Below are 26,175 nucleotides of genomic sequence, written 5' to 3' on the forward strand. Positions count from 1 at the left end.
AGATAGAGAAGACACTATTCCAGCTAACTTCAGGTTGGCACAATAAAAGCAGCAATAAAGTTTATTATGGTTTCTCCTCATTAGCAATAAAGTTTATATGGTTTATCCTCATTAGTAATTCTTCCTCAACCTCTTGCTAGCAAGTACAGCTTTAGCCCCTAGGAATCCCCTAACCAACCATGGCTAGAAGAGATGGTGGCTTGAGAGAACTCCACTAGACTGCCTCACAACAGGTAGCTGACCACAGCATTGATTATCCAGGCATGGAGTGTAAAATGAAGATACGTCACCTGAATGAGGCCCCTCTGCATTGATTATCCAGGCATGGAATGTAAAATGAAGATACGTCACCTGAAGAATGAGGCCCCTCTGCTGCTATCCACCTTTCTTGAAGGCTCCAAATGATGCCTACCTGCTTGCTCACTCATCAGAGTCAATACATAGTATCTTCCTTATGGGGAGTGAAGTAGGAAAAGGGAAACAGAATGGTATGAGATAGAATTATTTTATCGTTGGAGTGGTTCGGGGCCATGCTTATCTTCGGGGTTGATAAGACTGGTACTGACTCTTGCTGAGATAAGGGAAGTGGGCTAGTTAATAATTTAGACTGAACTAAAGTTTGAAATTCCCCTAGTAGTACTCATGGATAATTTATTTATTGGAACTTATATCTGGCATCATAGGATGAATAGCCTAGCTTGGCTATGTGTACAGACGGGCATGAAAGATTCCACTAGAGACTTCTAGGGAGGCCTCTTAAAAATAAGATTTATCATATAAATCTTGGTGGTTTTATCCAGAGATGCAGGCTGTTCTGTGTGAATAATAAGGACTTTGGAAGCTGTACTTGGAAGACTCTTGGGTCCCTGATGTTTGCCTGCATTCTATTTTTACTGTTCTATGGTATAATTTGCCTTTATTGAAAATCTTATATGAGAAAGCTCTGTGGAATCTCGCAAATACTTTCAATTATCTGTGTTGTAATTTTTGTAAGAATCAAGAATAAAATATAGCTGTATTAGTTTTTTAGTGCTGCATAACAAATTACTGAAAACCTAGTAGCTTAAAGTTACAATACTTTGGTTACCTGATGTGAAGAGCTGATTCTTTGTAAATGACTGATGCTGGGAAAGATTGAAGGCAAGAGGAGAAGGGGCAATAGAGGATAAGATGGTTGGATGGCTTCACTGACTCAATGGACATGAGTCTGAGTAAACTCTGGGAAATAGTGAAAGACAGGGAAGCCTGACATGCTGCATTCCACGGGGTTGCAGAGTCAGGCATGACTTCGAGACTGAACAGCAGCAGCTTAAATCAATATTAACTTATTACCTCACAGCACTGTATATCAGATGTCAGGGCATCATATAGTGGGGTTCTCTGCTTAGGATCTCAAAAGGTGAAAAGGGTGGTATCATCATCTGGAGCTTGGCATCCTCTTGCAAACTCAGGCAGATGTGGCAGGATTCAATTCTTTGGAGTTGTACGAGGGAAGTCCCTGTTTTCTTGCTTGCTGTCAGCTACTTTCTTGTTGGGGTCACTCTCAGGTCTAAAGAATCCTATATTCCTTGAATGCGGCTCCTTCTAAGAGCAATCTTACACTTTCAATCTGTTTAATTAAGAAGAGTCCATTTCCTTTTTAGGGATAACCCAATTAGGTCAGATTCACCCAAGATAATCTGTTTATTTAAGGTCATCTGATTTGGGACTTTAATTACATCTGCAAAATCCCAGTAGCACTGATATCAGTGTTTGACTGAATAACTGAGAGAAGAAATCTGTATTCCAGAGGGTGTTTCTTGGGTACCGTCTTAGAATTCTGCCTCTCTCAACAGCCCCCAATTGCTAATTTAGCCTGGTAATACAGACCAGAGAATCATATTCTGTGGAGCCACAGGAAGCAGAAGAAGATTGTTGGATGTGGGAGCCCGCCCTCATTTTACCAGGGCAATCCCAATTTTATCTGTTATACACAATTATAGTCTATAGATCTGATGAAGGTGAAAGAGGAGAGTGAAAAAGCTGGCTTAAAACTCAACGTTCAAGAAATTAACATCATGATATCTGGTCCCATCACTTCATGGGAAATAGATGGGGAAAAATGGAGACAGTGACAGACTTTTCATTTTCTTGGGCTCCAAAATCACTTTGGATGGTGACTACAGCCATGAAATTAAAAAATGCTTGCTCCTAGGAAGAAAAGCTATGAGAAACCTAGATAGCATATTAAAAGCAGAGATAATACTTTGCTAACAAAGGTCTTTCTAGTTAATGCTATGGTTTTTCCAGCAGTCATGTACTGATCTGAGAGTTGGACCATAAAGACAGTTGAACACAGAAGAATTGATGCTTTTGAACTGTGGCATTGAAGAAGATTCCTGACAGTCCCTTGGACTGCAAAGAGATCAAACCACTCAATCCTAAAGGGAATCAACCCTGAATATTAACTGGATTGATGCTGAAGCTGAAGCTCCAATACTGTGGCCACCTGATTGATACAAAGAGCTGACTCACTGGAAGAGACCCTGATGCTGGGAAAGATTGAAGGCACGAGGAGAGGGAATGACACAGAATGAGATGGCTGGATGGCATCACCAACTCAATGGACATAAGTTTGAGTAAACTGGAAGATGATGAAGGATAGGAAGCCTGGCGTGCTTTATTTTAGCCCATGGGGCCGCAAAGAGTCAGACATGACTGGACAACTGAACAACAACAATAGTCTGTAGAAATTATAGCTATTGTATTTTGTTTATACTCTTTCTTTTGGTAATCACATCTAGCCTCATAGTTTTAAAATGTACATATATACTGGTATTTCTTAAAGTTATTGATCTGCCCTGAACTTCTGCCTAGACTCACAGTGAATATCCTTCTTGATATCTTCATTTGGAAATATAAGGCAAATGAAACTTAAAATTTCCAGAGTAAAACTAGTATTTCCCTCTAAAGTTACATTTCCTGTCCCCAGAATCTCTAGTTGGCTGAGTGGTGAAGATCTTTCCCTATAAAAAGCTAGTCTATACAATGGGAAAGGTAGGTGTTTTTCAAATGTGCAGACACCAAAACAAAGTGTCATAGAACATTAAGAGACAGGGAAATATGGCTTGAAGAAAAGAACAAAATAAATCTCAAAAAACCAACACTAAAGAACTCAAAATAAATGTCATAAAAATGTACAATGAACTTGGAAAAATGATACATGACAAATGAGTAAAAAAAATTTTAAAGGAGAATCAGATAATAAAAAAAGCAGAAATTTTTGAGCTGAAAAATATAGTAGCTGAACTGCAAAATTCACTGGGCATGTACAACAACAGACTTGATCAAGCAGAAGAAATGATGAGACATTTGAAACTACACAATCAGAGGAAAAAAAGGAAAAAGAATGAAAAGAGAGTGAAGAAAGCTCAAAGAGCTTATAGGATACTGTAAAATGTATCAAAATATGCACTATTAAAATGCTAGTATAAGAGGAGAAAGACAAAGGCAGAAAGTTTATTTGAAGAAATAATGGCTGATCATTAAAAGTCTACAAAAAACAAATGCTGGAGAGAGTGTGGAGAAAAGGAAGCCCCTTTCACTGTGGGTGGAAATCTAATTTGGTACAGCCACTATGGAGAACAGTATGGAGGTTCCTTAAGAAACTAAAAATAGAGCTACCACACAATCCAGCAATCCCACTACTGAGAATATATCCAGACAAAACTATAATTCTAAAATATATATGTGCCCCTATGTTCATAGAAGCACTGTTCACAACAGCCAAACCATGGAAACAATCTAAATGTCCATTGATAGATGAATGGATAAACAAGATGTGGTACATATACAGTGGAATACTACTTAGCCATAAAAAGAATGGAATAATGCCATTTGCAGCAACACAGATGCAACTAGAGATTATCATACCAAGTGAAGTAAGTCATAAAGAGAAAGGCAAATACCATATGATATCATTTATATGTTTAATCTAAAATATAGCACAAATGAACCTACCTATAGAAGAGAAGCAGGCTCACAGACATAAAGAACAAACTTGTGGTTGTCAAGGGCAGGGGGACAGGAATGAACTGGGAGTTTGGGGTTGGTAGATAAACTATTACCTTTAGAATGGATAAAAAGTAAGGCACTAATGTATAGCACATGGAAGTATACATGATAAACCATAATAGAAAAGAATATTTAAAAAGAATGTATGTGTGTGTGTAATTGAGTCACTTTGCTCTATAGCAGAAATTGGCACAACACTGTAAATCAACTATACTTCAACAAAAAATAATATTAAATAAAAAACAAAGCAAAAAAAAAATAATGGCTGAAAACTTCACAAATCTGGAGAAGGAAGAGGACATTCAAAAGTTGAAGAAGGCTATAGTTAAAGACACTGTACTGAATACTTAAAAATTTAAGAGGGTAAGTCTTACATTATGCACTTTCTTTTTTTTTTTTTTTACCACAATCAAACAAAACCCTTACTCTACTCACAAGTAGAAATGTCATCTTTCAGTTGCTTAGTCTCAAATCTTAAACTCATCCTTAACTATTCTCCCTTTCACTCCTGACATCCTATCTGTCAACAAATCCTATTGCTTCTATGGAGAGGCAGGTTTACTTTAAACTTAATGAAGTTTAAACTTTCAGGCCTCTTACTTTCATGAACTTCCTTCCAGATCCTGGGAGGCAGCCTGGCAAAGTGTTCACATGGCCATATGTTTTCATACAACTTGCACAGATCTTTTTTTAGATTAAAAAATTAAAAAATAATTAACATATAATTCACTTTACCCTTTTAGAATATTAAATTGAATGAATTTTAGAATAATTAAAAAGTTGTGCAACTACCATAACTATATAATTCTAGATCACTTTCATCATCCCCCTCTTCCAATAAAAGCCATATTCAGTCTTTTCATTCTTCCCCTCTCCGCGGATCCTGGCAACTACTTATCTACTTCTGTCACTGTGAATTTGTCTATTTTGAACAGTTCATATAGCTGGCCTTTTGGCCTTTTGATTTTAGCTTCTTTCATTTAGCTTGATGTTTTCAAAGTTCATCGTTATCAGTCCTTAATTCTTTGTTATTTCCAAATTTCATTGCATGGATGAAATATACTATATCATGTTTATCAATTTATCAATTAGTAGACATTTGGATTTTTTCCATTTTAGACTATTATGAATATGCTGCTATGAATACTCATGTACATGTTTTTGTGTGGATATATGGTTTAAATTCTCTTGGGAAGTGTGGTAGGGTGAATGATAACTCCTTACAGATGCACACATCCTACTCCCAAGGGCCTCTGAATATATTACCTTACATGGAGAAGGAGACTTTGCAGATCCAATTAATGTAAGGACCTTGATATGAAGAGATCATCTGATTAGCCAAATGTAATCACAAGTGTCCTTATAAGAGGGAGACAGGAAGGTCAGGGAAGGTAGAGGAGGAGATGTCATGACAGAGAGAAGTTGAAGTGATAAAAAGAAGGGGCTATGAGAAGAGGAATGCAAGTGGTTTCTAGAAGCTGGAAAAGGAGAGAAAATGGATCGCTCTCTAGAGGCTCCAGAAATAACACAGCTCTGATAACACCTACAGAACTTTAAAATAATAATTTTGTGCTGTATTGTATTATATGTGTTGCTTTAAATCACCAAACTTGTCATAATTTGTTATAGTTCCATAGTTGGAATTAATTTTGGAATTCTGAAGTGGGTTGGAACAAATACCTAAAAATGCAGATGTGGCTTTGGAACTGGGTAGTGAACAAAGCTGGAAAAATTCTAGCTAAAAATTCATTATCGAGAAAGCCTAGACTGCCTTGAACATAGTGCTAATAGAAATATGGATGATAATGAACTCTGCTAAGGAGGACTTAGAAAAAAGTGAAGAGCATGGTACAGAGAATCTGTATCTTCTTAGAGTTACAGCTAAATTATCATGAAAAGACTGCCGGTAGCAATGTGGATTATAAGGACACTACTAAGGAGGGCCCAGAAGGAAATGAAGAATATGTTGACATGAAAAATGGAGAAAAGGGAATCTTTGTTATATAGTAGCTGAACTGTGTCATATACGCACAAGGAAAGCATAACTTGTAGGAGATAAATTTGATATTTAGCTGAAGAGATTTCCAACAAAATTTTGAAGGTGTGTCTTGACCTCTACTTGCTGATTGTACTAGAATACAAGAGAAAAGAGTAAGCTGAAAGAGTTATTAAGCAAAAAGAAACCAGGACTTGACTTGGTAAATACTCATCTTATTCAGACTACAAAAAATGCTAAAATGAGGAGGTTCACTGCCAGGAAATTGTGCTTTGGAAATAAAGTTGGGGTGTGTGGGGGTAAATTTTTATTAATTCCTTGTAAGGATTAAAGTGCTTAGATAAGTGTTTCATGGAATCTGATAGACATTTTAGCAGAAGCCAAGAATAAAGATGAGATTATCCAGGAATTATCTGTAAAGAACCCCTCTAGCACAGTGGAAGAATCCTCAAGATATAAATGGGAGACCCACAGGCTCTTTAAACTGTTGCATCAACAGAAACACAGACATCATGGACTGAAAGGAACAGAGAGATGACAAAAATGAAAGAAGATGGTCAGACTCATAAAATTTTATAGGTCGTAAGCAGGCTGAGAAAGCTACCTCACTGCAAATCCTTGCTTTCTTTTCAGAAAAAAAGAACAACGATGCAGAGGGTAAAGCTACAGGCACAGAAAAATGAGTCTTGAACCACAGAGGTTATTCTCAAGCCTTGAAATCTCATGGAGTTTGCCTGGATGAATTGTGAAACTGGTTTTGAATGTAGACTGTCTATGCCTCCATTCCTGCTCCCCCCCCACCACTTTTTTTTGCATGAAGATAACTATAACTGTTATCCTTTGCCTATCACACAATCATATTTTGGAAGCAGACTACCTGTTTTCTAGTTTTATAGGTCTACAGATGGAAAGGGATTTGGACCTAGGATAGATTATACCCAGAACCTTACCTATTTCTAACTTTTTGTTGTTCAGTCACTAAATTGTGTCTGACTCTTTGTAACCCGTGGGACTGCATCATGCCAGGCTTCCCTGTCCTTCTTAGATGTCTAACTTAGATGACTTTAGATGATGGAATTTGGAAGTTCTGAGCTAAGGAGATTTAAATGAGATTTTTATACATGGGTTGACTTTGTAATAAGTAAGAATTTTGGAGACCTTGAGTTGGGATGGGTGCATTTTCATGTGGTTAGAAATGAATCTGTGGGGATAGAGACCTTACTGGTAGGCTGAATGATGGACTTTCAAAGACGTCCATATCCTGATCCCCTTAACCTGTGAATATATCACCTTACAGGATAAAAGAGAATTTGCAGATATGATTAATTTAAAAGATACTGAGAAAGAGATTATCCTGAATTATCTGAGTGGTCCCAAAGTAATCACAAAGGTACTTAGGTGAGGGAGGCAGGATAGTGGGAGAAGAGGAAGAAAAAGATATAATGATAGAAGTAAAATCAGAGTAGGAGACATAATGACAGATAGAGAGATTGAAGTAATGTGAGAAAGGGATCACTAGCCACGGGATGAGGTAGCCTCCCGGAGCTAGAAAAGATAAGGAACAGATTCTCTCATGAAGTCTCTAGAAGGATCAAAACCCTTACAGCACTTTAAATTTAGGACCTCTGACCTCCAGGACTGTAAGATAGTAACTTTGCATTGTTTTAAGCAACTAGGTCTGGGGTTATTTGATCAAACAATAAGCAAAGAATATGAGTAGGTGCCTAGGCCTGAAATGCTGGGTAAAAGTAAAACCTTTTAATTATAATTTCTAACCTGACTTCCTTTGTGTTACAATTTCTCTCATGACATGTGCTGATGAAATGATCACAGGCATTTTAGGGAGATATTAAAAGGTAAATAATAATAGATTAATAGATAGAATAATAGATTATTAGATAAGAAGAGAAGCAAAAAGCAAAGGAGAAAAGGAGAGATATACCCATTTAAATGCAGAGTTCCAAAGAATAGCAAGGAGAGATAAGAAAGCCTTCTTCAGTGATCAATGCAAAGAAATAGAGGAAAACAATAGAATGAGAAAGACTAGATATCTCTTCAAAAAAATTAGAGATACCAAGGGAACATTTCATGCAAAGATGGGTTTGATAAAGGACAGAAATAGTATGGACCTAACAGAAGCAGAAGATATTAAGAAGTGACAAGATTACACAGAAGAACTGTTACAAAAAAGATCTTCACGACTCAGATAATCATGATGGTATGATCACTCACCTAGAGCCAGACGTCCTAGAATGTGAAGTCAAGTGTGCCTTAGAAAGCATCACTACGAACAAAGCTAGTGGATGTGATGGAATTCCAGTTGAGCTATTTCAAATCCTGAAAGATGATGCTGTGAAAGTGCTGCACTCAATATGCCAGCAAATTTGGAAAACTCAGCAGTGGCCACAGGACTGGAAAAGGTCAGTTTTCACCCCAATCCCAAAGAAAGGCAATCCCAAAAAATGCTCAAACTACTGCACAATTGCACTCATCTCACACACTAGTAAAGTAATGCTCAAAATTCTCCAAGCCAGGCTTCAGTAATACGTGAACCATGAATTTCCAGATGTTCAAGCTGGATTTAGAAAAGGCAGAGGAACCAGAGATCAAATTGCCAACATCTACTGGATCATCGAAAAAGCAAGAGAGTTCCAGAAAAACATCTATTTCTGCTTTATTGACTATGCCAAAGCCTTTGACTGTGTGGATCACAATAAACTGTGGAAAATTCTGAAAGAGATGGGAATACCAGACCACATGACCTGCCTCTTGAGAAACCTATATGCAGGTCAGGAAGCAACAGTTAGAACTGGACATGGAACAACAGACTGGTTCCAAATAGGAAAAGGATTATGCCAAGGCTGTATATTGTCACCCTGCTTATTTAACTTAAATGCAGAATACATCATGAGAAACACTAGGCTGGAAGAAGCACAAGCTGGAATCAAGATTGCCGGGAGAAATATCAATAACCTCAGATATGCAGATGACACCACCCTTATGGTAGAAAGTGAAGAGGAACTAAAAGGCCTCTTGAAGAAAGTGAAAGAGGAGAGTGAAAACGTTGGCTTAAAGCTCAACATTCAGAAAACTAAGATCATGGCATCTGGTCCCATCACCTCATGGGAAATAGATGGAGAAACAGTGGAAACAGTTTATTTTTGGGGGCTCAAAAATCACTGCAGATGGTGACTGCACCATGAAATAAAAAGATGCTTACTCCTTGGAAGAAAAGTTATGATCAATCTAGAGAGTATTTTAAAAAGCAGAGACATTACTTTCCCAACAAAGTTCTGTCTAGTCAAGGCTATGGTTTTTCCAGTAGTCATGTATGGACTTGAGAGTTGGACTACAAAGAAAGCTGAGCGCAGAAGAATTGATGATTTTGAACTGTCGTGTTGGAGAAGACTCTTGAGAGTCCCTTGGACTGCAAGGAGATCCAACCAGTCCGTCCTAAAGGAGATCAGTCCTGGGTGTTCATTGGAAGGACTGATATGCTGATGTTGAAGCTGAAACTCCAATACTTTGCCCATCTGATGTGAACAGCTGACTCATTTGAGAAGACCCTGATGCTGGGAAAGATTGAAGAAGAGAGGAGAAGAGGACGACAGAGCATGAAATGGTTGGATGGCATCACTGACTCAAGGGTTATGAGTTTGAGTAAACTCTGGGAGTTAGTGAAGGACAGGGAGGTCTGACGTGCTGCAGTTCATGGGGTCGCAAAGAGTTAGACGTGACTGAGCTGAATTAGAGCTACTGAACTGAATGAACCTGACTTCCTTTGTGTTGCAATTTCTCTCATGACATGTTCTTATGAAATGACCACAGGCATTTTAGGGAGATATTAATAAATAAAAGGAAGTTGCATGGGAATACCTTTAGTTTACATTTCATGGAATATATTTATATAGTTTGCAATCAAGTCTGTATATAGTTAACCTGTTGTTAGCCATCTGGAGTAGAAGTATCTTCCAGAAATACTCTGACTGTGTTCATTGTTCAACTCCCCTGACCCTCATAACAATAAGGTACAAAGGCCAAATAACGTATTAGAATATGAATATGTTCTTTGGTTCTCAGTACCAGATATGTAGGTGAAGGAAGAAAAACGAGGCTTGAAATATAGGGAGTCAGAGGTTTTCCCAAATTTGACAATCCTAAAATTTTACGAGGTGTACCAATGGAAAATTATAAAGAAGAAACAAATGTTTCCAAATTATCAGTAATAAAAACTATGGTAGAGACAAGCCTGGGTTAGTTTTCTATTATCACAATAGAAGATAGTATTACAAAATATTTGTCATGTGAAAAGACTGAAGAGACTATCATGAGACCATCATATTGAAGGGAAAAGGAGTATGGCAGATGTGTGCCGTTATGTTATTTTTCTGGATTTAATGATATTTATGACATTTATCAGCTTTTCAAAATTGTATTCTGTTAATTTTAATTTGTAATTTAAAATTCATAGTTTCTTTTTTCATAATAAGTAAACATTAACTTTTATACTTAATATGTATTCCTAATTTTGTATTATTTTTTGAAAGAAGGTGTTCCTAATTTCCTTGTAGGAGGGCATGGCAACCCACTCCAATATTTTTGCCTGGAGAATTCCATAGACAGAGAAGCCTGGAAGGCTACAGTCCATAGGGCCGCAAAGAGACACAACTGAAGTGACTGAGCACGCACATCCCTGATTTACAAGTTCAGATCCTCCTTCTAGCTGTATCTTTAACATTTACCCAGAAATCAACTCCTTCTTACCACCTCCACTGTTACTACCTTATTCCAGGTCACTAGCATTTCTTGCCTATATTATTGCAATAACTTCCTAACTGGTCTCTTTGACTACACCTTGCCCCACTTTCTATGATACTCAACACAGCAATCAAATTATCCTGGTGTGATATAATGCAGTGTAATTAATGTAACATACTGTAACCTAACGTAACATAATATGACATGACAATATAAGTTGGACCATGGGTTCTACTTGTTCAAAACCTTCCAAAGGGCTTCTACTTTACTCACAGTAAAAGCCAAAAGCCTTGGAATGTCTTCCAGGATTCCACCTCTCCTTGTGTATCTACCTTCAAATTCCCTCATTTAACTCAAGACCTACTCTTCTCACTTACCCTGCTCCAGGCCTTCTAGTCTTCCTGCTGTCCACAAGTCAGGCTTGCTTTCATCTCAGGGGTTTATACTTCCTGTTCCCCCTGTCTAGAATGATCACACACCCAGATATTAGCATGATTCATTCCCTCGTCTTCTTTAGGTTTTCTACTAAAATGTCACCTTCTGTGTAGAGCTTCCCTGGCTACCTTATCTAATTATACTCTCCAGACATGTATACACACACACCCAGACCCACACAAACACACACATACTCTCTCTTTCCACTCCTCTTTCTTTATATTTCTCATTAGTATTTTCATTGTCTTCTAGTTTCAGTTTGTTGTGAAGGTTGAAACCAAATAACTTTTTGATTAAATTTCAGAAAATACAACCCGATATGATACTCAGTATACAAATATAGAAGATAGCATTTTGAACTTAATTATTTTAAATATAGTTTTTGTTAGTTTTTGGGTTATTTGAAATCCCTATTCAAAACTCAAGAATATATTCTTGTGGGTTTATTACATAATTGCAGACTACTCCTATTTTTTGGTAAGGTGTTGACTATAAATTTATATTCTTTTTTCACGTAATTCATATTGGTTTAATCAGAGAGCTTTTTTTTTTTTTCTTTAACTTCTGGCTGAAACTACTGACGGAATCACCAGGACACTTGATTATACTTAGATATATGCCACTCAGAAATTATTTATGGAAAGGAAAACAGAGCTATCAACAACCTTAGATATGCAGATGATACCACTCTAATGGCAGAAAGCAAAGAGGAACTAAAGAGCCTCCTGATGAAGCTGAAAGAGGAGAGTGAAATGCTGGCTTAAAACTCAATATTAAAAAAACTAAGATCATGGCATCCGGTCCCATCACTTCATGGCAAATAGATGGGGAAACAATGGAAACAGTGACAGACTATTTTCTTGGGCTCCCAAATCACTGCAGATGGTGACTGCAGACATGAAATTAAAAGATGCTTGTTTCTTGAAAGAAAAGCTATGACAAACCTAGACAGCATATTAAAAAGCAGAGACATTGCTTTGCTGACAAATGTCCATAGAGTCAAAGCTATGGTTTTTCCAGTAGTCATGTATGGATGTGAGAGTTGGACCATAATGAAAGCTGAGTGCTGAAGAATTGATGCTTTTGAACTGTGGTGTTGGAGAAGACTCTTGAGAGTCCCTTGGACTGCAAGGAGATCCAACAGTCAATCCAAAAGGAAACCCTGAATATTCACTGGAAGGACTGAAGCTGAAGCTGCAATACTTTGACCACCTGATGCAAAGAACCAACTTATTGGAAATGACCCTGATGCTGGGAAAAACTGAAGGCAAAAGAAGAGGGTGATACAGGATGAAATGGTTGGATGGTATCACTGACTCAGTGGACTTGAGTTTGAGCAAACACCGGGAGATAGCAAAGGACAGGGAAGCCTCGTGTGCTACAGTTCATAGAGTCTCAAAGAATTGGACAGGACTTAGCGACTGAACAACAACATATTTGTTGTTCATATTTGTTGAAACATATTAATTTCATTTATAGTGCCCAGTCTTATTGCAGTAATAAGAAATGGCAATGAGGGAAAAGCTTCTTCCTCTGAAAGCAGAGGCAAAGATAACTTATTTTATTGTTAGGAAAAAGAAAGTTTAAAATTAAAGAAATGGAGTTTGTATGTACAGCATTGTAGTTTGCTCCTTAAAGTTCTAGATCAACAGATGTTGCACTAATAAAAATGGACACCCCAGTGTGATCCTCCTATTGAAAAAAACTCCATAATTATGTTCAGACATGAAGTGAAATTCTGAGTTAAAATTTTTTTTTTTTTTTTTTGACAGATGGCTCTGCATTAGGCACTGGCAACTGGTTATAGTGGAGACAGACTGGGAGGCTAGGGGAGGAAGAAGGGACTTACTTGCTCCTTTTATTTAATGGCTGGACAGTTAGCATCTCAACAGCAACACTGCTCCCTGCAGTGACACTAACATTCAGCAACAGCAATTGTTTGCAGTTTGCAGTTTTCCCGCACAACTAGAACTAGCCTCATTGGACCCTTGAAGACATCAGCAGCAGCTCACTGGTGCCCCACTTTACATGCCTGAGTCTCAGCTTTAAGTTTTCACAATTCCTTAGACTACTGTCTCCCATTTGTCCCCTCTATTAGAGGCGGTAGCTGCTTCCTAGAGATATTACATCTCTGGTCTTTCAGAGTCCCCCTTCTGTCCTTCAGTTTTCTAATATGATTGCCCATTGTTTATATTAAACTTTCTTTGTTAAATGCTTGATATAGTTTCCATCCCCTGTTTGAACCTTTACTGGTACAGAAACTGGTGTGTCTCTAATAATTTTAAAACTTGAGTTACATTTCTCAACTTTCTCTTGGTATATTAATAAACTCTGGCAATGTCTGTGATATATATATAAATTTCTATGTGTATACACACACAAAATCTATGGCATAAATCATTTTACAAATACAGGAAATGGAAGAGTTAATAATTAGGATGTTTTAAATATTTTTCCCTGAAAATGGGATAACTGGTTATATGATGACAAATTATATTTTTATTACTTTTTTCTTTCTTATAAGTTTTACTTGAGGAATAATTAGCAAAATTTTATTAGTAGGTGTGGCAAAACTGGGACTGCCCAAGGCACTAGTGAAGAACCTGCCTGCCACAGCTGGAGACGTGAGAGATGCTGGTTTGATCCCTGAGTTAGGAAGATCCCCTGGGGGAGTGCATGGCAATTCTGCTCTCCTTGCCTGGAGAATCCCATGGACAGAGAAGCCTAGTGGGCTACAGTCCATAGGGTCCTGAAGAGCTGGACACAACTGAAGTGAGTTAGCATGACATGGCACATGGAAAACCTATGCTGTAATTATCTATAAAGGAAATTGCTGGATATGTAAAGATAATGCTTGCCTCGTGTATACACGCATCCTAGGTAATTAAAAATGAGCACACCTTGGCCAAACTATGGAGGTGAACTCATTGGCCATTAAGGTAAAGCTTAATTAAATTCTAATCAATTTAAATTACAAGTTAAAACACCATTCAGTTGCCTCAAATGTCTATGAAAACACGTTCATATTATTTATAAAGCCAAATGGTCTATAAAACTATTGGCATTTCTTCTGTATTATTTTGCTCAGGGTGTTTCCATTCTTCACTTGATTTATCCATTTGAAAGTTTTGTTTGATTCCATGAAATAAACTGAAAAAAGTCAACAGAAACAAATTCAGTTTGAATATTGAGACTAGAAATTCTTGTTTATTGTGATCTGTAGCCTTACTAAGTATTTAAAATAGTGACTTGTAAAGTGCAGACTATTTTTGCTTTTCCATAAAGAAGTTTTATGTAATATAAATACTCTACGACAGCCCACTGTTGTTGTTTAGTCACTAAGTCATGTCTGACTTTTTGTGATTCCATGGATTATAGCCTGCCAGGCTCCTCTGTCCATGGAGGAGCAAATTCTCCAGGCAAGAATACTGGAGTGGGCTGCCATTCCCTTTTCTAGGGGATCTTCCCGATCCAGGGACTGAACGTGGGTCTCCTACATTAGTCATATTTTTTACCATCTGAACCACCTGGGAAGCCCTAATACAGTCTGTGGATGGCCGAATTTATGAAATCTATAAAGACTACTTGACATACTGTTTCAGATATTAGATACTTAAAACAATGCAAACAATGCTATTTCCTGATGAATCCTCTGAATCTTTAAAAGAGATCCATCTTTGCTGTTTAAAGAATTGTTTTCTTAATTAAAAAAAATTCTTTTACACTCTAAATATTTTTGTTGCTGTTATTTAGGTGTTTTGTTTTTTAAAATGCATGTTTTGTTCTTGTACCCAGAATTTTAATCACCTGTAGTTTAGAAATATCTCTGTCACTAACTGGTACATTAAACTGCTCAAAGAGTTGAACATACTCTTAAAATGATTTCTTCATCATGCCTTAAACTCTGGAGAATGAATACTGGCTAATTTTAGGTACAGAAGCAGAAAGACTTTCTTTAAGGACATGAAATACATATTTTAGAATTACCTTTTATCTGATTACTTTTCCAGAAAAAAGCTTACAAAATAATTAATAAAATGGTTATTCAAAATCACTTACTTCAAAATCACTCATATACATATTTAATCCAGATTTTAGCAAAAGAGACAGAAGATAAAGATAAAAGGCAACATTTGAGAAGATAAAGACTGTTAATCTTCCAAAATGGGTGAAAAAAATAAACCCACAGATAAAGTACTCAAGGATAATGTATACCAACCTCATGCATGAGCATAGATGTAAAAAAAATTTTAAAGATTGAACTGAATATAGTTTATACAGAAGGTCATGATCATGTCAGATATATTTCAGAGATGCAAAGGTGGTTTTCTCTAGAAATTCTATGTACTTTATGGCATTAACAGTTTAAAGGAGAAACAATATTATTTGAATAAATTCAAAAAGAGCATTTTATAGAGTTTGGCAAAGCCTCATAATAAATTCTCTTAGAAATAGGAAGATAGGTTTGAATCTAATAAAAAGTATCTAAAACTAATATTAAAGAGCATTTTTAATAATAAACATTAAATGTATTTCAATTAAAATCAAGAATCAATGACACTTTCTTTTATTCAACTATTCAGATTAGGGACTGAACCATCACTAAAGAAATCTACCGACAAATTAGAAATCACTTTAGAAATCCCTAAAGAATCTACAGACAAATTATTCATAGTATTAAGAGAGTTTGGCAAGTACCTAGATATAAGTAAAAATGCAAGAGTCAAATGGATTACTACAGGCTGCAACAAAATAGTTGGAGACTATATTTTTTTTAAGTGCATTTATAACTACAACAAAAAAAATAAGGCAAAAAGGAGTAAACTAACTAGAAATACATAAAAACTTTTTAAAAAAATTACAAAATTATACTGAATGATACAAAAATAGACATGTGTAGATATGTCATGTTGATGCATAAAAATTCAGTATCATAAAATATCAATTTTCTATTTTTAGTCCAATCAAAATGGATTTATAGAATCCATTTCTAATCAAATTCTAACAATGTTTTTTCCCTTTTGAGAAACCTGAAAAACTTTTTCTAAAATTCAAGTATCTAAAATGTCCAGGTGCCTAAGTTGGAGAAACTTGTCTTATCAGATATCAAAAATTTATCATTTGTGCTAACTAAGACACCGGTTTTAATACCAAGATAGTAAAATGGATCAATGAAGAAAGTAACATATTAAGGTATAGAAATCATATTTTATTAATAGGTCTTCGTAGTCAGGTGAAAAGAATAAGTAAATGTCGCTTGAGAAATTCAATATCTGTTAAGAAAAAAATGTATGCAATATAAAACATTAAGCCCGGGTGGAAATAAATTTGACTATGAATAATGAAATCCTCATTTTTTAAAGAAGAAAACATATAAAAAGATCTATTTGATTTCTAGGAACCAAGAACTTCTTAAGTAAGACACAGGACATTCTAGACATAAAAACTATACATTTTTTTTAAATTTATTATTTTTTTTATTAGTTGGAGGCTAATTACTTCACAACATTTCAGTGGGTTTTGTCATACATTGACATGAATCAGCCATGGAGTTACATGTATTCCCCATCCCGATCCCCCCTCCCACCTCCCTCTCCACCCGATTCCTCTGGGTCTTCCCAGTGCACCAGGCGTTTCAGTTAGAAACTTCTGGTCATCAAAAGATATTATGAAGAAAATAAAACGACCCTGCAGAGGCTCAAGGGAGCTATCCGTAGTACATATAACCAACAAAGGATTAATATCTAGAGTATATAAAAGATCCCTGGATATCTACAAGGAAAAGACAACTAACAGAATATGGCCCCAAAATATATAAACAGACATTTCACAGAAGAGGAAACACAAACTACCACTAACTTAGGGAAAAATTTTAATCACATTAGAAATCAGAGACATGCAAATTAATATCATAATAAGAAGCAAAAGTAACACAATCTGACAACCATGTATAGACGATACAAAGCTTGGCAACTCTTACACATTGCTGGTGAATAAGTAAAGCTGTTTTGAAACAGAAAAACTAAAACTATTTTTTGAATTGAGTGTGTGCACAATCTAGGACCAAGAAATTTCACTTGTAAACATATGTCTTACATAAACTCTCGTACATGTGTATTTATAAAAATATTCATCACAGCAATAAAATGGATTACTAACAAGGACCTACTGAATAGCACAGGGAACTCTGTATTATGTAACAACTTAAATGGGAAAAGAATTTGAACTAGATACATGTATATGAATAACTGAATCGCTTTGCTGTATGGTGGTGGTTTACTCACTAAGTCACGTCCAGATTCTTGCAACCCATGGACTGTAGCCTGCCAGACTTCCCTGTCCATGGGATTTCCCAGGCAAGAATACTGGAGTGGGTTGCCATTTCCTTCTCCAGGCGATCTTCCCCACCTGGGGAACTGAACCCGTGTCTCCTGCATTGCAGGTGGTCTCCTGCACGGTGGGCAGATTCTTTACTGCTGAGGCACCAGAGAGAAGCTAACACAACATTGCTAATCAACTATGCTCCAATACAAAATAAAAAGCTAAAAAATGTAGTAAAAATGTACATGAAAAAATAAAGGGTAAATAAAGTTGTAGAGCAGCCATATTTTTAGAAAGCTAGAGAACAAGCAAAGTGAAACAATATAATGTTAAAAATATATGCAAATGTATGGAATGTGAAATAAAATTCAGGACTGTACAGAACTGGTGATTTTCCAGTTCATAAGAATATAGTGATAGGTTCACAAGGATATATTTTATTCCGCTTTCTAACTTAAACATATGTTACATATATTATTTTAAACCTATCAAATTTGATATAATAAAATTTCAAGCTTCTTTAATTTTATAATTTTCTCTTAAATTTTAGTTCACTATTTGTTTCATGGCTATTATTTGACAGTCTTCCTAATTCAGCTGCAGAGAAAGCTTATGACATCATGTCTATAAAGAATCTAATTATTTCAATTTGATAATCATGCCTGAATACAGAAATAGAATATACACTATCATTTCAATATAGTTAATAGAAATATCTCTCTATATAACACATAAACAATATGTATGTCATAGTTACAGTAAAATTTCAAAGCTCATTTCTCTGCCCTCCCTCCTGTTTGGATCTGACCTCCCATATCAAGATCCTCTTTCCCAAGTATTCCTTGTAGGAGTCCCTTTGTGGTGGTGGGTGGGGGCGCAGAGTGGTGGGCAAAAAGAAGAGAAACTTTCACATAACAGGAGATGCTGCTCCAATAACCACTGTGATTTCTATGTTCACCTCCCACTATCCTTTGTCACTTTGTAGTCCGTGGTTTGTCACCCAGGCTGCTGCCTGTGCCACCTTTTAATTCCTGACCTCTAAGCTACACACAGACCCTTTTCCAGTCTGCTGTTAGCCTCCTCTGAGCTGAGCAAATTTCTCTTTCTGGTTGGCAAAAAGCTTCCTATTTTGCTTCTTATGACTGACTCTTTTGGAGAAGATTCTCATAGCAGAGTTGTTGAGGGCTCTAAGTGACATTTCCCTGTGTGTCTCAGTGTCTCCTTTGTAAGGCAGAGGCCAGTGAAGAAAGGAAGAGAAGGAGCAGGAAGCTGGAGCTAGGTTTGGGGGATGGTTAGCCATGTCCTCACACTGTTACTGGAGCTATCCTGTCTCCTGCAGGCTTTGCTATTCAGTCTGTTCCAACTGCCAGTATTCTTGCTGATGGTGATTTATTCTGAGGGCTTCATTATTTCCGCCACCAGTTCAGAACCAGTAACAATTCTTAGTTTATGGGATAAATCTCTATACTCCTGAAATATATTACCATACAGCTTCTGGGCCCCATGATAATCACTGAATCTGTTTTAGCATCCTTGACCATTGCTTGACATTAAGATGTTAATCATTATTGTGACAGTGTGAAGACTGTACTACCTAGGGTATACAAAGGGGTTTAAGGATTGAAAAGTGAAGAAGAACTAAAGAGCCTCTTGATGAAAGTGAAAGAGGAGAATGAAAAAGTTGGCTTAAAGCTCAACATTCAGAAAACTAAGATTATGGCATCCCGTCCCATCACTTCATGGCAAATAGATGGGGAAACAGTGGAAACAGTGGCTGACTTTATTTTTCTGGGCTCCAAAATCACTGCAGATGGTGATTGCAGCCATGAAATTCAAAGACAGTTACTCCTTAGAAGGAAAGTTTTGACCAACCTAGATAGCATGTTAAAAAGCAGAGACATTGCTTTGCCAACAAAGGTCGTCTAGTCAAGGCTATGGTTTTTCCAGTGGTCATGTATGGATGTGAGAGTTGGACTGTGAAGAAAGCTGAGCACAGAATAATTGATGCTTTTGAACTGTGGCACTGGAGAAGACTCTTGAGAGTCCCTTGGACAGCAAGGAGATCCAACCAGTCTATCCTAAAAGAGATCAGTCCTGAGTGTTCATTGGAAGGACTGATGCTGAAGCTGAAACGCCAATACTTTGGCCACCTGAAGCAAAGAGCTGACTCATTGGAAAAGACCCTGATGCTGGGAAAAATTGAGGGCAGGAGGAGAAGGGGAAAACAGAGGATGAGATGGTTGGATGGCATCACCGACTCAATGGACATGGGTTTGGGTGGACTCCAGGAGTTGGTGATGGACAGGGAGGCCTGGCGTGCTGTGGTCCATGGGGTTGCAAAGAGTTGGACCTGACTGAGTGACTGAACTGAACTGAACTATCCAACTGCACACATCACCTAACAGTGTACTATTAGGTACACTGATCAGGCCCCAAGTAATATTCATTTGATTCTCATAAAAAAGAAAATGGGAGGGGGAAAAAGAATATACCAAAATTATTAATAATGATTACACAAGTGGATGAAATCACAGACTATTTTTTACTATCATCTTTATACTTTTAATTTTATAAATTTTTTAAATGAATATTTATTTAATTTTTATATTGATTAAAAAGCTGTAAAAGATATCTTTGGGGAAGAAAAGCTTTAGGAATCTATTATGTTTCAGAACTGTGTCCAGAATCTTCTAGAGTTTACTGCTATTAGAAGCACAATTTCTTTTGTGTAGAATTTTTTATTACTACAAAAGCATCCATAAGTAGGCACTTCCAGTTCAAACCTTATGCAGGATATGTACATTGCTTCTCTAACAAGCAGACTTTTGTTCTCTTCATTAGTCTTTCCCATTCTTTCTTTTTTTACTTACTGCTATCCCTCCACATCTTTACTGTGTCACAAAATGAATCATCTAATAATCTTCTATGTGTCAGTATTTAGCTACAGATTGGAATTCAATTCCCTTTCCTCCATATGATATTGCTTCTAGAGGTCTCTTATCAGAGCAAATTCTCTTACTTTCACATTAAAAATTGTTACTGTCAGAGAAACAACAGCTATTCTCATATGTATGATTAATGAAAGTCAAATACTTGACTAAAAGTAAATAATATTAGAGACATGAAGTTCTAGAATTATATTCCCATCCCCCTAGCCTACCAAGTAACTGAGTATTATCAAATAAAGTACCCCAGTAAAAATGCAAAAGAAAATGTTTAAGAGACCTACTTTGTGACAAGTGGAAACATTGGGAGTTCAAAAGTAAAAGATATTTTTGCTCAGATTATTTCTTAGACAGCATAAAGCAGAAGGTAAAATATATGTATTTAAATTTTACTTTTAGCAAGCTTAATTTCAAAAAATAAACATGCCTTATTCATCTTTGTTGATGCAAATATTTATAGGAAAACATTGATTCACAAAGTATCCATACAAAAGGCTTGCAAAATGTTATACTGGACAGAATTGAAATTCATTTGAAACACACATTGTTTATTATAGATTCTCTCACACGAAATTCTCTCAAAAAGTCTATGAGATAGGTTTGATACCCTTATTTTATTGAAAAGGAAGCTGAGGATAGAGAGCAAGTTACAGACCTAAAGGTACCCAGCTAACCAGTGATGAAAGTTAAACCTCAGTCATCTGAATCCATTGTACATGTTCTTTCAACTACTAGGCCAAGTTATATGTCATGGGCAGATCCTACCTTCTTAAAACCTAATTTAAAAACTAGTATAAACTAGTTTTGCTACCATTATGCACTACCATTACCACTCTCTCTACTTAAGTTAATAAACATTTCCCTTAAAAATACCAGAGGTGTGTTATACTAGGTACCAGGTCCTCTTGACATACTGTGTTCAGGCCACCTTGCCAGCTGCCCTATAACAAAGTTAGGTGCATCCAAAGCAAAGCAAGCTTGGCAGTGCAGTGTAGCAGGCAAAGGGAAGCTCTGAAACTTATTTTTTATTGGACCTTTTTCAGCTTGCATGTCATGTGGATTCTCGGAGCCTGTAGACTTGCTTTAGGGCCACTAGTAGCATTGTGACTGGTGAGATTTCCTTCACAACAGAATTCAGGGACAGATTGCCAAGCATGGTGCTGGAGGGAAGACAGGGCAGGGACTCATGCACACGTGCGATGATAGATGGGTGATCGCACTTCAGCAAGAGGGAGATGGCCAATGGTACCAGGGGGTACCGCCTGAGCCCGAAAATGTGACTGCAGGTTCAGAACTGCAGACTGGACATAGAAGGTAGGATCAGCTGCAGACATCAGCCTCAGAGGCCAACATGTCTGAAAACCAGTCTGAGTCCAGGGCGTCTCTTTCCCTCAAGTTAGAAAGACATGTACCTTCCTTTGCACTCACTCAAAATCCATCTTAAGGAGACATGCAGAGAAAGGCAAGAGATGACAGAGCGTTTCTCTGCAAGAATGATGAACACAACCTTTTAAAGGGACCATGTAACTCCTAAAATTAGATTAAACTTCTAATCACAGAGGAATAAAAGTCAGGTTTTAGCCTCAATAAACTGGATAAAGGCTGGGATAATGACCAAATTAGTTATGGTCAAAGTTCAGTCCAGTTTAGTTCAGTTGCTCAGTCATGTCTGACTCTTTGCACCCCCATGGACCGCAGCACACCAGGCCTTCCTGTCCATCACCAACTCCCAGAGTTTACCCAGATTCATGTCCATTGAGTCGGTGATGCCATCCAAACATCTCGTTCTCTGTCATCCCCTTCTCTCGCCTTCAATATTTCCCAGCATCAGGGTCTTTTCCAATGAGTCAGCTCTTCACATCAGGTGGCCAAAGCATTGGAATGTCAGCTTCGACATATGTCCTTCCAATGAACACTCAGGACTGATCTCCTTTAGGATGGACTGGTTGGATCTCCTTGCAGTCCAAGGGACTCTCAAGAGTCTTCTCCAACACCACAGTTCAAAAGCATCAGTTCTTTGTGCTCAGCTTTCTTTATAGTCCAACTCTCACATCCATACATGACTACTGGAAAAACCATAACCTTTACTAGACGGACATTTGTTGGTAAAGTAATGTCTCTATTTTTAACATGCTGTCTAGGTTGGTCATAACTTTCCTTTCAAGGAGAAAGCATCTTTTAATTTCATGGCTGCAGTCACCATCTGCAGTGATTTTGGAGCCCCCCCAAATAAAATCTGTCACTCTTTCCATTGTTTCCTTATCTATTTGCCATGAAGTGATGGGATCAGATGTCATGATCTTAGTTTTCTCAATGTTGAGTTTTAAGTCAACTTTTTCCACTCTCCTCTTTCACTTTCATCAAGAGGCTCTTTAGTTCTTTTTCACTTTCTGTCATAAGGGTGGTGTCATCTTCATATCCGAGGTTATTGATATTTCTCCTGGCAATCTTGATTCCAGCTTGTGCTTCATCCAGCCCAGCATTTCGCATGATGTACTCTGCATATAAGTTAAATAAGCAGGGTGACAGTAGTACTCCTTTCCCAATTTGGAACCAGTCTGTTGTTCCCTGTCCAGTTCTAACTGTTGCTTCTTGACCTGCATACAGATTTCTCAGGAGGCAGGTCAGGTGGTCTGGTATTCTCATCTCTTTCAGAATTTTCCAGTTTGCTGTGATCCACACAGTCAAAGGCTTTGGCATAGTCAATAAAGCAGAAATAGATGTTTTTCTGGAACTTTCTTGCTTTTTTCAATGATCCAGCGGATGTTGGCAATTTGATCACTGGTTCTTCTGCCTTTTCTAAAACCAGCTTAAACATACGGAAGTTCACAGTTCACATACTGTTGAAGCCTGGCTTGGAGAATTTTGAACATTACTCTGCTAGCATGTGAGATGAGTGCAATTGTGCAGTAGTTTGAGCATTCTTTGGCATTGCCTTTCTTTGGGATTGGAATGAAAACATACTTTTCCAGACTTGTGGCCACTGCTGAGTTTTCCAAATTTGCTGGCATATTGAGTGCAGCACTTTCATAGAATCATCTTTTAGGATTTGAAATAGTTCAGATAGAATTCCATAACCTGCACTAGCTTTGTTCATAGTGATGCTTCCTAAGGCCCACTTAACTTCACATTCCAGGATGTCTGGAATCCAAGCCAGAAACTGGCTTGGGTAGCTTTTCCCTTCTCCAGAGGATTTTTCCAATCCAGGGATGGAACCCAGGTCTCCCACATTGCAGGCAGATTCTTTACCAGCTGAGCCACAAGGCAAACCCAAGAATACTGGAGTGGGTAGCCTATCCCTTCTCCAGTGGATCTTCCTGACCCAGGAATCAAACTGGGGTCTCCTGCATTGCAGGCAGATTCTTTACCTACTGAGCTATGAGGGAAGCCCTGTTCAACCACATAAAAGATATGTAAATCAGTGACCACTTTCAGCTTGCTTCTCTAAAGTTAATATGGTAATCAGGATTAAATGAGGCAACATATGTAACACGCTGAACATGGTGCCTGCTACATAGCTGGTGCTCAAAACTGACAACTTGCATCTGCCTATCTATTTATCCCACCCTTTTAAAAAAAGTTAATCCTTTTTTTTCCATTTATTTTTATTAGTTGGAGGCTAATTACTTTACTATATTGTAGTGGTTTTTGCCATACATTGACATGAATCAGCCATGGATTTACATGTGTTCCCCATCCTGATCCCCCCACCTGCCTCCCTCCCCATCCCATCCCTCTGGGTCTTCCCAGTGCACCAGCCCTGAGCACTTGTCTCACGCTTCCAGCCTGGGCTGGTGATCTGTTTCACCCTTGATAGTATACTTGTTTCAGTGTTAATCCTAATAATATTCAATTACCTGTAGTTTACTCTATAGCTAAACAAATCACTTTAATTTCAGATTTTATTTTGTTTTTATATTTAGCAAATGTAAATGTGCACTTGATTTAATACCTGGGGTTATAAAGAGCAACAGAAATAATCTCCTGGTGTATTATTGGTCAAGTTTAGAAAATGTATTCACTTACCAGCTCACTGAATTCATTATTGCCTAGATCAAGTCTTTCCAACTGGGCCAGTTTGTGCATTGACCTATAACAGATGGAGAAAAATAATATTGTGAGGCAGTGTATGACACATTGCTCCGAAAGACATTCCAGCCACCTTCTTGTCAGATTTATCTGGGTATGTTATGCACAGATATGGGGGTATTTTTCAGGGAGAAGTAAATTTCAAATATACAGAAACATGTTCAAACTGTTGCCTTAAAACCTTTAGTAGCTTACCATGTTTCCAAAAGCCAGTCTGTGGATGGAGTACAGGCCTGACTGTTTGATGAAAGTCTGGGAAGCTTGTTAAATATCTGTACCAATACAAGGTACCAGTTGAGGCTCTAACATCCATATTTTTAATAATCCACACAGGTTTGGGAACCAATGGATAAACTTAGCTCTTGGTGAAGCATTTTAAAATTCCACAGTATGGCCACAATTTCATCATCAATCTTGTCAATTTTTAACTTTCCTAAATGAATTTTTGTTATAGACAAACTTTTCTTTTTTATGGGTATAGTCGATTTATAATATCATGTAAGTTTCCGATGGACAAGGTTGTTATTCACAATTTTTAAAGGTTATATTTCATTTATAGTTATTATAAAATATTGGTTATATTCCTTGAGATGTACTATATACCCTGGTAGCTTATTTTGTACATAGCAGCTTGTATTAAAATCCCCTACTCCTGACTTTTGTACTCATTATCTCCTAAGCACATTGGCTTGATGATGTTACGCTTTGAATAACTGGAAACCTTGGGCAAGAGTTGGTCTCGAAGATTAGAAGTACTCGTGTGCATTACATACATAACCAGTATTTATCAAGCCATTTTCAAGTATAACAAACAACATAGGAAAAGGTAGTAGCATTCTTCTAATTTTTAAATTTTTTATCTCCCCACTAACCAGAATACTATCTTCAAGTCTTGACTATATACAGAAACTCTGGAGGCATTGTTGACTCAAATTTTAAAAAAATTTAGTTCCTTCATCTTTAAAATTCATGTAGCCATTATCTTATAAGACTTTTATGAGCAGCAAATGAAATACTACTATAATTCAGACTCTTTCAGGCACTCAGAAATGCAAAAAAAAAAAAAAATCTGTGTACTCTTTCTCTACTCAGAGACTGTTTTTCAAAAATTATTATGTGCTAGAGAGTCTTCTGGGGTCTGGGAAATAGCACTGTATGAAAAGAAAGGAAAATTACTCCTTGAAAGGACTTTACTTCTAGTGCAGATGATAATGACAATAAGTAAAATGATTAAGTAAAATAAAATAATATTCTAGAAGGTTGTAGGTGCTATGAACAACACTTAAGCAGAGGAGGAAGATAAGAATTCTTATAACAGGATTGCAGTTTCTAACAGGGTAATCAGGTCTCATGGAGAAGAAATGTGAGTCTAGCGTACTGATTCGACTGTATACCTTTTTCCTTATGGTAAACACATGTGGGTCCGGGGCCTATTTCCCTGTCTCACACAGGAATCTAACAGGTGTGAATTCCCCTTACAAATGACTGGCCTAGAAGGCACGATCACAACCATAGGTCAGGCAGAAAACATCAGGACTCGGTTACAGTTTGGGTCACATTCTCCATCAGTTATGCTGA

General features: G+C 37.2%; 1 protein-coding gene across 2 annotated transcripts in view; it reads right to left on the reverse strand.

Moving 5' to 3' along the window:
• LRRC7 (leucine rich repeat containing 7) overlaps nucleotides 1-26,175 on the reverse strand; it is a 577,609-nt gene that overhangs the window by 180,025 nt on the left and 371,409 nt on the right. For both annotated transcript variants that reach the window (XM_043460998.1, XM_043460997.1), the window contains exon 8: nucleotides 24,535-24,598. In XM_043460998.1, the coding sequence (XP_043316933.1) occupies nucleotides 24,535-24,598 (64 nt within the window). The remainder of the gene's footprint in view (nucleotides 1-24,534; nucleotides 24,599-26,175) is intronic.

Source organism: Cervus canadensis, chromosome 2 (genome assembly GCF_019320065.1).
Source record: "Cervus canadensis isolate Bull #8, Minnesota chromosome 2, ASM1932006v1, whole genome shotgun sequence".
In the NCBI taxonomy this organism is placed as follows: domain Eukaryota; kingdom Metazoa; phylum Chordata; class Mammalia; order Artiodactyla; family Cervidae; genus Cervus; species Cervus canadensis.